Source organism: Agelaius tricolor, unplaced genomic scaffold, assembly GCF_023055355.1.
Source record: "Agelaius tricolor isolate 1412-34295 unplaced genomic scaffold, bAgeTri1.0.p SCAF_26, whole genome shotgun sequence".
Lineage (NCBI taxonomy): Eukaryota > Metazoa > Chordata > Aves > Passeriformes > Icteridae > Agelaius > Agelaius tricolor.
This window is the reverse complement of record NW_027269286.1, coordinates 5,475,481-5,488,853: the sequence shown is the minus strand read 5'-3', so window position 1 is coordinate 5,488,853 and position 13,373 is coordinate 5,475,481. Positions and strand designations below refer to the sequence as shown.

The window sequence follows — 13,373 nt, the reverse complement described above, 5'->3', positions numbered from 1 at the left end:
TGCAGTGACACAATGCATATAAAACAAAAATGAAATATTCTGATACTGAGAAAATATCTTAATTATAAAGAACAAGTTTTTAATGGATGCTATGATATTTTTATGTGAAAAGGTCCACCTCTAACAGCCTTTCTCCCATTCTTGTTCCCCAGTGCTGTTTCTGGTTGTGACTGCTAAACTCGCTATGATGTCTCCTGTTCTTCAGGAACTTGGGGTTATTTCCTTGTGCCAGTTAGGTCTTCCTTGTCCCTGTAGCACTCAGCGGTTTCACTTCCTGGAGCTGGGAAGGCTTTGGTTTAACGTCAACCATTGATCACGGCTCAGGGTAAGTGAGTGAAATGTAATGGTCTGTAAAGCACAGGTCAGGGGTGAGGTTGTACAAGTCCTGTGTTAACTTTAAACTCTGTAACCCCTGTGGGAACACCTGGTCTTGCTCCTCTCCATCTCCCTTTGCCAAGCTGCAGAGAGGAAACGGGAAATAAACCAAACCCATCACCCTCACCGCTCGGAAAGGTCATCCCAGCGGAAACTGAACGGATGGTGGCTCCTATGCTTGGTTTGTCACTACAAATCCTCCGAGGGTCCCTCTGGGGCAGGAGCCACAGACAGGTGCGCACCGGCCGCTGCGGGAGAAGCACAGCACAGAAAGCCCTTCTGCAGGGCAGATGCTCCCGAGGCCTCGCTCGGTGGCGGCAGCCGCTGCAGCCTTTAACTCCCCACTGCGGAAAGCCGAGCCCGCACACGCTGCTGCCGGCACACCTGCCGGCTCACCGCCCGCCGCCACCCATCCAGCCCCCGGGCCCTGCCGGGGACAGCTCCGCCGGCTGCCCGCAGAAGGGGCCCAAGTCGGCAGCGGGCAGGCCTCCCGGGCTGGCTTTCCAAGGAATGCTATGGCAAGAAAACAATGGAGAGCCGCCCCCTCTCCGCCTCCCCACTGGCACTTCCAGCGCCGGGAGCAGCGCGCCGCCGCTAGGTGGCGCCGCGGCGGGGAGAGCCGCCGGGAGGGGCGGAGCATGCGCAGTGGGCGCGCCTCGCCCGGGCCGCGCGCCTCCGCCCCCTGCTCGCGCCGCCGCCGCCGCCGCGAGCGGGAGGAGGAGGAGGAGGAGGAGGAAGGAGGGAGAGAAGAAGGGAAGGAGGGAGGCAGGTCCGGTGGCCCTCTCGGGTAGCCCCAGCGGCGAGGGAAAGATGGCGACGCTGGGAGGCGAGTCGCAGCCCTTCCCCTCTGCTGCTCTGGCGGCGGCGGCCGGGGTGGGCGGCAGCGGCAGCGGGGCGCTGGGTCTGCAGGCGCCCCTGAACCGCGGTCTGGAGCGGGCGCTGGAGGAGGCGGCGCACTCCGGGGGGCTCAACCTGAGCGGCAGAAAGCTGAAGGAGTTCCCGCGCAGCGCCGCCGCCCTCAGCCATGACCTCTCCGACACGGTGCGGGCAGGTGAGCCCGAGCGAGCGGGCGCGCAGGGCGGGGGCGGCCGGGGAGCGGGGAAGGCGGGTTTGTTGAATGGCCCGGGATCCCCTCCCCGCCCCCTCAGTGCCCCCCGACCTCCCGCGAGTGGGCGAGTACCCACTCCCCACTCTTTCGTTCGCCTTCCTCCGGGGCCCGTCCCCACACGGAAGCCGAGGCCACCCCCATCTCTCCCTGGACCCTGTGCTTTCTTTATTCCCCCGCCTTGGTGTATGAGGTAGGTGTTTGCTTCCATATGGTTGGATCTGTACACGCTCCCCTCCATCCCCCCGCTCGGCTCTTGGTGAGGCAGAGCTGCCTCTCCCCTGGCACACTGGGGGAATGTGTGGGGAATTCTTGCTCGCACCTGTCCTCTTCTCTCTCTGGGGAACGTGCGTCTCTGTGCCACCCTTTCCTGACTGCTGAGGTTCGCGGTGGCAGCCAGCCCTCCTTTGATTCAGCCGCGGCAGGAATGCACACAGGGTGCCAGGGTGGATACCTGCTGCTTCTGTCCTGCTGCTCGTGGGTGAACCCACCTGGCGCGGAGGGGATGCAAGTCCATGTGTAGCGACATTGAGATACTCGTGTGCCTCTGAACGTGTCACCTACTTGCATGCCACAGGGGAGGTATGTCCATAGGAAGGCTGTTTGCTGTGCAGATGCCCCAGGGAGCATGCTACCTCTCACAAATGCCACTTCTTCAGCACTGGGGTTGACATGCCCCTTAGTGTCATTACAGTCATGTAGCCACAAGTGCCAGCTCTATGCAATGCTGTCCTCCAGGGCAAATGTAGAGAGAAATCCTCGTCTTCACAGGCACTGTATGTACTCTACAGTGGGGACACCATCATTACATAAATCTGCAGAGGGGACAGGCCTGACAACCCTGCAGGCAGGAGTGGTGAGGAGACATGTATTCAGTCTCTGTTAACTTGCTCTCGCACCTTTTTTCCAACATGAAAAAGTGCACACTTATTTCTCACCTAGGGAAGCAGACCCACCTCAAAGGGTCAGGTGAGTTTTCCTGCTCTTGTTTATCCCAGGTGATGGAACCTAATTCCTTCTTTACATGGTGTCACTAGGTAGAAGGGTGTAAACCCGCATTAGAGCAATATATTAGTTTAATGCTAAGGTCTTCAGCATACAGCCTCCACATGCCCTTGTGTCCCCATTTGCCTACTGGAGACAGTTGTGTTGTGCAGCAGAGCAGGAGACGTGTAGTCACTTGTTCTTGCCCCATAAAACAGCAGGTGCTATACCTGCATGCAGACATGTGATAACATGAATCTAAATTCTCAGCTACTGCTGCACGTGAGGGCATTTATGCCTTCCTGTATATGGAGACAACACGTGGTTGTTGTGTCTGTCCCAGAGTTAGTGCCTCAGATGTATGGTAGGTGTCATATGTTATTGTTGTTTAACTGTGTTACTTGATGGCTGTTGCTGAGTGGATTTCACATTAGTCTGTGTGAGCACCTATATCCTGATATCAGTTAAAGAAGTGAAGCAAACTTGATGAATGAAACTACCATGAATTGATAGCATGAATTACCATTCTAACCATCAGCTGACTCAGTAGCAGATGTGAAAGGGATAGGCATGGTAGGGGAACTCTGTGTGGTTAGAAGAACTTTCAGCTTGTCATCCCAAGCAAGGCATTTTTTATCTCATTTCTTTTTCAAAGTTGAATTTCAGTAGACATGCTGCAATACAAGATAAATAGTTTGGAAATCCAGAAGTTGAGCTTGTTTGATATTGAACCAAATTGTTGGAAAACCAAATTGTATACTGAGGGGGTTGTATACTGGAAAGAAAATAGTTTGATTGGTAGTGATTGTGTGTTAGTATTTGTGTATTGTGTAAGTACGTGCTGTACAGGCATGAGCTGTGTGTAGTATATAGAGGTAGCACCTGCTTCTTACATGCTTGCTTGTTCTACTGGTTTTTCTAGGGAAAAAATAGTCTCCAAGCATTATTGTGCTTTTGTCAGAGTTTGCATGGAAAACATGTAAACAATATGAATTCAATATGAAATTGAATGTAGAATTGTGTTTTCATTCTCTTTTTGTTTGATATAAACAGCAGTGTAGATCAACCCTTGTCTTAATCTTGTGACAACAGCAGCCCTTTTATCATTGTCCCTTTTTAGAAGAACACTGTGTTAATCTATAGTTGCTTTAAGGTTTTGTTTGTAACAGCTTGTTGTAACTGTTTAATGGCAACTGCCTTGAAAGTTGTGTGTTGATATTCATTTCCAAAATATCCATGTTTTTTTCCGTTTGTTACATTACATGAAAAATATATAAACAGGAGAGATGCTTGGCTTAAGGCCAAGATTCTGAAACTCTTGGGGCAAACTCTTGATGTGAATTTTCTCTTCTGCTTCCTCTCCATAAATGTGCATAGTACAAAACTTTCTTGTACTACTTGGAATAGATCCTTGAAATGAGTGATTTGTAGTTTTGGATCTGATGTGTTGACATGTCTCTGCAGTCCTGAAACATTGGTTTTTAGGGTAGGGGTAGCCTTTCACTGTTTTTTTGAGGGGAGGAGAAGATTGCCAGGCTTGCTGAAAAATGAAGTTACTTCTTGATGTAGAGGAGATGAGTGAGGGGGGTTAAGTTTAGGGCTCTGAGGAGCAGGGAATTTCCAGAAAACTGAAACCATGTCTGCACTTGAAAGTGTTTTAGTACTGCAGACTGAAAATATTTTTGATTCAGAAAGTGATCATCTACAGCTTCTCTCAAGTAAAATATTATCAAACTTGTTTTCTAGAAAGGTTCTGAGTGCTTTTTGTAGGTCTAAGGAAGAAAAGAGTGAACAACTTTAAGTTCTCTGTTCATGCATTTATTTTGTTCCTGAAGTTAGAAGTCAGATTTTCTATATCAATTGATGCACTTACGAAAGGGACATGACTTGTTTGCCTTTAGCAGCTGGGATGGGATAGTTTGATTTTTCTAGTTCTCACTGCAGTTACATTCTGTTGTAACTACAGAGGCTGAATTGTACTTGTCACTTTCTATTCCTGCAGCTTCTGGTTATGCTTTTTCTTCTGTGACTTTTCTTTGCATTAAATCCATCTTGGTTATAGAAATGTCATAGAGCATTTCTTCCTCAGTCTTTGAGAGTTCTGCTCAAGTGCTGAGTGACCTGGTCAGGTCTCTGCACATAGAATGGAGTTTTCATGGTGTTCAGTACTGTTAGAAGAAAATAAAATCTCTATGCAAAGTGTCTTGAGTTTAGTCAGGCATTTTAAACCACATCAGTGTGAATGCAATGCAAAAAGCATTTCAAAAATAATAAATGCTATTCTTATCACTTTTATTACAGGCTGGGTTATGCGGAAGGCAGTGGCACAGTAATCACATAGTTCTTAAGTAATAGCATGCAATTATATTCCTCCAAACCACTGGGAATGCTGGAAGCATGTTACTTCATAAAAGAGCAAGAAAGGCCCAAAGATGTAACCATGGCTGCCTGCTGTATTACCTCAGCCTCTTTCTGTGGGCTTTGATTGTATTTCTGAAGACAGATCCTCTGAACCTGTTCTGGTGAATACCTGCTTCATCCATTTCTATTGGATGAATTAGGCACATGGGGAGGGATTACTTGCTGCTGCTGGTAGGGACCTGGCAGAGAAGAAAATAAATTCTTTAAATTGCATGCTAGATTATTAGAAAATAATTACTTATTGAAGTATTTTATTGCTACATTGGGCACTATGAAATTTTGGAAGGAATGTGTATTTTTTTTGTGCAATAAAATGCTCTCTTGATAAAAGAGCTCCTGCCTGCTCTTTTTTAAAGTGCTTCTGAGTGGACTATACTTGTCAGACAATGCTGTGTTGAAGACACCTTTGCCTGACAGCATCTTTGAAATAGTTTTTTCAACTGTAATGATGGACTTGCTTTCAGGGTTGAAAAATCATAGTATTGCTGTGAGCCTGGATGCTGGTTTGGGTGAATATGTTCCTTTCATTCCTCTCTGCTGATAACATCAACAGTAGTATTTCTTGTTTTCCCCCCCTTTTTTAAACATTAAATATGTTGTGCATGGGGCTCAGAGCAACCTTATCTAGTCAAAGATGTTGCTGCTTCGTGCAGGGCAGTTGAACTAGATGACATTTAAAGGTTCAGTCCAACTTAGACCATTCTATGATTCTGTGTATGTTAGATTGCCATAATTTATTCTTACTTATTTTCTCCACCTGCTTTATTAATGTAATTCTTCCTTCACATGTGAGAATTCTCCTAATTTCAGCAGTAGATGTGCAGTTGGTTCCTCCTCTTCTAAGTGCAGGTTGTACTCGGCAGGATGTCATGGCTTCTTTGTGCTGCTGCACACTTCCAAATATCAAATATGACCACTATATGAACTCTTTAGAATTTGATTGTTATTTGGCCACTAGAGAAAAATGTATTTGATATGCCCTGCTCCTTTTAAGAATTCTCTCTGATAATTACTTTGAATAATTCATAATTTTGAATTAATATTTTGATTAAATTGTGGATTTTTGGATAAGGCTGAGAGCCTCTCATTGTGGTCACTTGACTTAAACTCATATCAATAAATGTCTTTATAAGGCTAAAAAAATAATAGAACTCAGTTTCTTTTTAATTTCAAAAGTCAGTCTCTTCCTACAGCCTTTCTTGTTTATTTGAAGATTTCTAGCCTTACTTACTGTTTTTTTTACACAAGAGTATCTTAAGTATATTAGGACAGGGAGAGAGTAAGTATGTTTGCTTATTATCACTAATGAATTGAGTATTACCCTGCAGCCAAAACTTAGGGGATGTAAGTCTTATGGCTAAAACATGAAGATGAATCAGTTTTGTATTCATTATTATGTATTTAACAGTTTCTGACACCACCTATTTGTGTGATGTGTCTAGACATCTCTGTGCCAACATATTCTAATTTCTGTTTTTTTACTAATAAGCAATACTTTGGGAAAGAGCTTTATCAAACTAAAAGAGTTCTTTTAGAAACATGGATGTGCATAGCAACTTATAACTGCAGAATACCATTTAAGCCCTCTTGGCCCTTTTGTTCTTCCTGAAGCCTGAATGTATCCTTGCTTGTGGATCTTATAAACATCAAGGCTATTGAGTTTATTGAAAACAGTCTATTAGTTCTCTTGCTGTGGAGTCTAGTCAGTGGTGCTTTTGAAAGTTACCTCTTTTGTCTGGAGATTTTTGCTCCCATAGCTGAAATGTAGCCAGTGACTTTGCAGGTGCTGTTACATGCTCCTCAGCCCAAAATAAAGTGAATTGGCTCAGACTGTTTGTTGCATGGAACAAATTATGAGTACACAATTGTCTGGTTACTGTTTCAGAATGTGGCTCGAGCAGATTAATGGCTCTCTACCACTGACTGTGTGTGTGTGTTTCCCTTGTATTTGTTTGTTTGTTTTTTCTTTTTGACTTGCTTGCTAGTCAAAACTAGTGCACAGGCTAAGAGGTAGGAGAGATGCCAGCCTAAAGACCATGGGAAGGGATAGGAGAAAGGGTGAAACCCCTCACTTTTCAGCAGGATTAGGCTCTGCTGTGATTTGAACCTTTACCCCCAAAGAGAACTTCCCCTTTAGGGTGGCAGTTATTTAAACAGCTCTGCCTGTAATTGCTATGTTTGGAAGTGCTGTGCATGTAAATGAATAAAAGCTGAAGGCTTTTGTAGAAATATTGTTGCTTTGTGCATCCTTGGCCAATCTGCTTGGAAAAGACTGACTCAGAGCTCCAGAAGAGCTGTTATGAAAGTCAAGGTGCTACAGGTTCCCTTTCAAATGCTTTTAGACAAGCAGTTCTGCAGATCCATTCACCTGTGATCACTGGTGGGAGGTAGAAGCTAAATATCCCTACATTGTTTGTGAGCCTTCTTTTAGTCCTTCCCTGGTCTGTTTCTATTCAGCAAAAAAGGCATCTTGGTTTAGACATCTCTTAAACAGGAGAGATTGTAGGAAGCTTAACACAGTTACTGTCCAGAGAGTTTTGAAAACACTGAATAATTCTGTGAGGGGAAGAGGCGGGGCAGAATCAGCTATGACAAAGTGGAATGAATATTTGCACAGTAGGCTTGGAAGAGGAAAGGGGCAAATGCCAATGCAATACAGATTTGAACAAGGAAATAGGTAAAAAGATGATACTGTTAAAGGTAGAAGTGTCATAGAGAGTGAAAACTTAGGAACTGTTGAAGAAAATATATGAAGTCAAAGAAGGGAAATGTGTGTAATGGCTTGGGATAATTCTCTGAAATCTGAAAAACTGAGGAAAAATGCCAGTTATGTTCATAATGATTAGAATTGTGTGGATAGAGAATCAGATAAGCATGGAGAAAATTGTTTGGCTCCAAGATAGATGACATTTACAGACTTTATGCTACAAATAATAGTTTCAAATTTATACTTTAAAATACTAATTGTTGAATTTAAGTTTGGGAAGCTTAGCATCCATTTGTCTGCATTAGGAAAACCCAGTGATTTTGCTGCTTGCAGAGTTACAAGATCAAACAAGATGGAGAGACTGGTGTTTTTGTATCAGAATGACCATTCTTGGAAAGATGAGTAACTTCTCTGGGCCACAGGCTGACTGCTCATCATTCTGCCTGCTGTGTTCTTGCTGACTGTTAGTAAGCTTTTATTAGATTTGTGAACATTCCCAAGCTGCTTAGATTGCTAATTCACAGTTAAAATCAATATGATTTAAATAATTGAAATGGCACTTCCCAAACCAGAGATATCTTCAATTTGTTCTGCTGAGACCAGAATTATGGGAAGTGCACCCATTTATTGTCCTCCGACGTGTAAAAGTGAAAGAGCCAGAAATGTTACCCCTGCGTTCAGTGAGCGGATCACTGTCAAAACTGGAAATAGTGGTACATCTGACTTCTGACTGTTCTCTGCTGACCATGTTGTGCAAGGTGTTATACACCCATCAGAGCAGTTCTTTGGAATGCAACTGAGGAGTTAAGCTTCTGGAGGAATAATTCCTTTCTGCTAAATTTGTGCATAGATGTTTCTTTGTGGGAGGAGTTCATTTATGAAATTCTGACGCTTTTTCCCCAGCGTCTTTCTCTAAGGGTGTCTTGCTGGCCAGCTTTTTATTCTTTTTTTCCTTGTATGGTGCAGAACACCCTAATGCCTGCAAACCTCCTAACTATTTAAAAATAGAAATAACAATAACAGTCTTTTGTCCTCCTATCCCAGGCTGTAGGAGAAATATTCTTAAAGGAAAAAACAAAAAGTCAAAAGTTGTGAGATGATGATTGTGGCAGAGCCAAGTGGGGATTAGTTTTGCACTTAATTTGGAGCCTGAAGAGGTTTGCACTTGCTTTTGAAGCTGCATGAAAGTGTTTCATGTTCAGCTGAGCTTGTGTGGATTTAAAACTTTTAAAAGGTAACTGCTAAGTTCATGGTGATTATGTGAGGTAGTTCTTCTAGGAATGGTTAGAGAAATTACTGGAAGTAGCTGGAAGTTTTAAATATCAAAATAGAGTTCTTGGTCTTTATGAGAAGCAGAACAAGGGCAAAATAGCTGAGCACCAATGTTAGCAGTGACCTGTGCTGCTGAATGGAGAAGGTTTTTATGTCAATTTTCTGTAGATGGGTGATTTTATTCCTTGGTGCGAAGTGCAGTAGTTGTAATATTATTATTTCCTTTCAGGACCATGGTGCTTTAAAGTACTAGATTAGTAACTGCTTTAATTTCTAGGTTTTGGATTTAATCATATGAACTAGGTGTTTTCTACTACTATTGTCATCTGATAAATACTTATTTCTGGTAGGAAGTGACATTGCTGAAGCAGCTGGCATTCATATGTGTGTGAAGGATTTAAGGCAAATATACTTTGCTGAATTTTACTTAATTCAAAAAACTATCTTGGAAATATATTTAAACATAGCATGTGACTTGATTTCTTTATACTGTAAAGAGTACTAAAATACTATTATAATACTACTTTATATTCTAAAGTAGTATGTTTCAAAAATAGCAAAGTGACTGCAAATGACACTTTGACTTCAATTTATCTTATGCCATCAGAATGAGGTTTTTAGCATCTAAAGTCTGCATCTTTGGTTGTGCTATTTGCAGTGACGCTTCTCCTTTGTAGCATTACATTAGACAGCCAAAAAGGAAAAATGAAAAATAAATAAGAAGTGGGGGGGGAAAACCCCACCACATTTAAATGTGAAGAGAAAAGCATGAGTAAGAAGCTGGATCTGTTGTTTGGTGAACAGAAAGAAACAGGTTCATAAAATGTGTGTGCAAATAAATCACTGAAACTGATGGAGAAGTTTTGTGAAATGGGCAAGAATTGGGGTAGGAAAAGAAAATTGAATCAGAGGGTAAGCCAAGGAAAGACATGGAGCAGAATACACGCTTGGGTAACCCTTACAGGGTAAGGCAAAATACCAAAAATGCAAGTGCAATAGTTTATGTATAGTAAGAACATTGTCCAGTTTTAAAGACAGTGAAATTGTTATCGTGGTCAGCAAAGCTTTTATTATTAAAATAACTTTTTGTACTATTTGAACTTTTAGCTATTTAAAAACTTAATGACAAGAGAAATAGGGATTATTGAACTATAGACAGGTAGTACCTGTCTACTGCTGCTGTTATATGACTGTATTTTGAGAATAGTGAGGCTTAGCTGAATTCATTCGATTCAGTCTTTTTAAGGCAGGGCAAATGAATTAACAACAAAGCTGTGTGTCTATTCAGTGGGGAAGGAGGAAGAACATAGTGTAATTCATATGTTATATAATTAAAAAATGCAGACTGTTATGAAGATTTCTGGAATGAGTGTCTGGTCAAAGCTGAAAGGAGCTTTCTCAGCAGTTGGAGCAGGACAAGGATGCCCTGGTTACTAAATACAGCTGTGATTGATCAAGGGGAACAACTTAACCCAGGGTTTCCCATGCTCATTTTGTGTTGTGTTGCTAGGGCTTCTTGTTTACTTGTTTTGTTGGGGTTTTTTGAGTTCATCCCAGTTCAAGAAAACTGTCCTTTTGCCTTCCACTTTGTACAGTGTAGTTTCCCTGCTCAGTAAGTTTTGTCTGTGATCCCCTTTCCAAGGTTTGAATTCCAGTCTGGCTGAATGCCTACTCCTTGCTTGTGTTCCACTTAGCAGCTGTTCAGATTGCCTTGTGTTACTGACTTGATTTTTTTCCTCACTCACACATGTCCTGTCACTTGCAAGGTTTGCTAGACGTGGTATTTTATTTCCCCCTGCTTACTAGTATGTTTGAAGGGACATGTATGAACAAGAACATCCTTGCACTATCCATTTGAAATGTTTTGACTTATTTTGAGACCCATCAGTACCATTTCCTTCTAGTTTCTATACAGCATCAATATGATGATATAGCTTCTTAGTCATAATGTACAGAAATTAGGACTGATTTACTGAATTGTAGCCATGTTTAATGGATGTTTCCATTCACTGTCTGAACTTTCAATTGTGATGGAAAACTATTATGTTAATTTGGCAATGTGTAGTTTTATATGTTATTTTTCTGAGGTTTTATTTGGGGGAGGACAAAAAAGACTGCAGAGCCTAAAATTGTTTTTCATTTTAAAAAATTGTCAAATTTCTCCCTCGTCTTCAGAACTTTCTTTCTTTTTTTTTTCTTTTTCCATGTGCTGTCTCAAATTCACCATAAAAAGTGAAGATAATCTGGCAGACTCTCTGCAAAAAAAATCTTTCATGCAAATGGTGCGGATCTTATGATTTGAAAGAAAATCAGAACTTATTTAAAATAACCAGTAACTTCAATTTGCTGACATTTTTGTAAGTGAATTTAGAGATAAGATAGACACTATCATGGTGTAGACCATGAGACACTTCTATATCATGGTATTGCTGCTATTACTGCTCTGCTGAAGTGTGCTGTGTGTGACTTTGACATTCAGCCAACCAGTCAGGAACTTCTAAGGGTAGAGAAAGTAGTCTTTTGAATTTCTTGTAATTTGAAAGCCTTTTATGTAATTATATTGATTGTTAATGTAATGAATTTAAGAGCTAAAGTCTTTAAGTCATTAATATAATGACTTTAAGATTTCTACTTTTAGTTGTTCCTAGCATAGCTCTTGCTCCGTGTTTCCATTAAAAAATTACCGTGCAAACTTTGCACAGTGAGTTATTTCATTGCTCTATAAAGATGCAGGTTATCCCTGGTTGTATAGATTGGAAAAACTGAGAAGCAGGAATTTTGAATCGCTTAATCCAGATCTCAGAACAGATCAGAGACAAAACTGTGAATGGAATCCAACTTTGGTTCTCTGGTATTTTTTGGAGATATTTTTTTTGTATGTTTTTTTAACTGTCAGTGTATGATATCTTGAAGAATGGATGTTGAGGTATTTGGATTAGTTTTGTTCTGGAAGATGTTGGGATAGCAGTGAAGGCTTAAAGCTTCCATTAAGGTTTTAAGTCCTGGGAGTGGTTTTAAATGTATTAACACAATGCAGAAGCTCACTTTATAGTAGCTTCTGGCACAGACATACAACTCACAAATAGTCTCAAAAAGAATATCACTATAGATTTGCAATCAGTTAAGAATTGGGTAATATGAAAGAGTAGTAACTGTACACAGTAAAAAAAAAAATCAGTATTTTGGCAAGAAATGCTGTACTCCTTCTGCCAGTTTTCATATCTTTGTACATTTGGCTTCCTAGAGAACTGAAAAGGTTATTTTTGGCCTAGTGCCCTGGGCTAAAAATGGCTTCTGGAATCTCATAGCTCTGTTTGGTGTTGAGCAGTTCTGTGCGGTAGTAACAGAACTGCAGTAATTGGTAGTCTTAGTGAAGCATTTTAGTTATGCACTTAAATGCTAAGCTGTGGGAGATGTGGCTCTGGGATCCCTCCAGCATCTCATTTATCAGAAAAATTTAAGCCATGTTTATCTATGAAGCATTGGTAGCCTGAAAAAAAAAAGGCTTTTCTACAAGTACTTGTTAAAGAGAAGTAAGAGACAGTGTAAGGTTTAGCCTCTACAGGGAAAGGCTCTAAAATGAAGAAATAAATCAGGGTATTGCTGTGGGAACAGTGAAACTCAAGCATTGCAGTTGAGACTGTACATGTAGGCAATAGAAGGAGCCTGTGAAGTTTCCTTGTGTTTCTATCCAGTGTTGCAGGGTTTACCTTTAAAAGGGAAAAAAATCCACCACAACCCTAACACTGCCCTCCCCCAAGAAACAAATGTACCAGTTACTAGATGTGAATGCTTGGTCATTATAAATATATGTTTCTGAATGATTTCTGAATACTTTGGATAGAGTTTGAAATAGTCAGGGAATAGTGAACAGGTTAGTTAAATCTGAAAAATCTTACACCAGTAAAAGGTCTGAAACTTGCAAAAAAGGCTGGAGGTTGCTTCCCTCTATATGCCTCACAAATCTGTTAGCTTTTTCCCCAATATTTTGAATTAGCCTAAATAGAAGTAATGCATGGTGCTGCAAGAAAGTAAAGTTTTCAGGAATAGAATTAATTTATAAAAATACACTTTTTTTTTTCCTTCTTGTGTGTGAAGTCAACGTGGGCAAATGCTGAATGAGAATCAGAGTTTTTCTAGACGTAGCTCATAAACATCCAAAGAACCTCATTTTAAAATCACCCAAGAAATCAGTAGTGGGTTGTGTTCTAACTTTGCAGTGTAAGCTTTTGTTAACGTAATAATCTGGAAATATGGCCAAACTAAAGTGAGTTCTGATCAAATTTGCAATCACACAAATTTGAGATGATCAGTCTAGTGAATAGCTTTTCAAAGACAGTTATCAGATTTTGTTATTGGTGCTAAGGCTCTAAAATGAGGAAATAAATAATGGTATTGGTATGGGAGTAATAAAGCATGAGCATCTCAGAAAGCTATCTATCTCCAAGATTGCAGTTTATTTTTTTTCCTGTGGAAGAGGAAAAAATAAATAAATAATTGGGAAGCAGT

General features: G+C 41.3%; 1 protein-coding gene across 6 annotated transcripts in view; it reads left to right on the top strand.

The window, feature by feature from the left end:
• The first annotated feature begins 1,039 nt into the window (after positions 1-1,039).
• Positions 1,040-13,373, top strand: part of LRCH1 (leucine rich repeats and calponin homology domain containing 1) — a 116,540-nt gene continuing 104,206 nt past the window's right edge. For 3 of the 6 annotated variants that reach the window (XR_011682489.1, XR_011682490.1, XM_071448459.1), the window contains exon 1: positions 1,042-1,426. Coding sequence is in view for 2 of the 6 variants with exons in the window: in XM_071448459.1 (XP_071304560.1) it covers positions 1,186-1,426 (241 nt within the window). In the remaining 4 variants the exon portion in view is untranslated. Of the gene's footprint in view, positions 1,427-13,373 lie in introns of all 6 variants that reach the window. The other 3 variants (XR_011682487.1, XM_071448458.1, XR_011682488.1) reach the window with 2 other exon arrangements.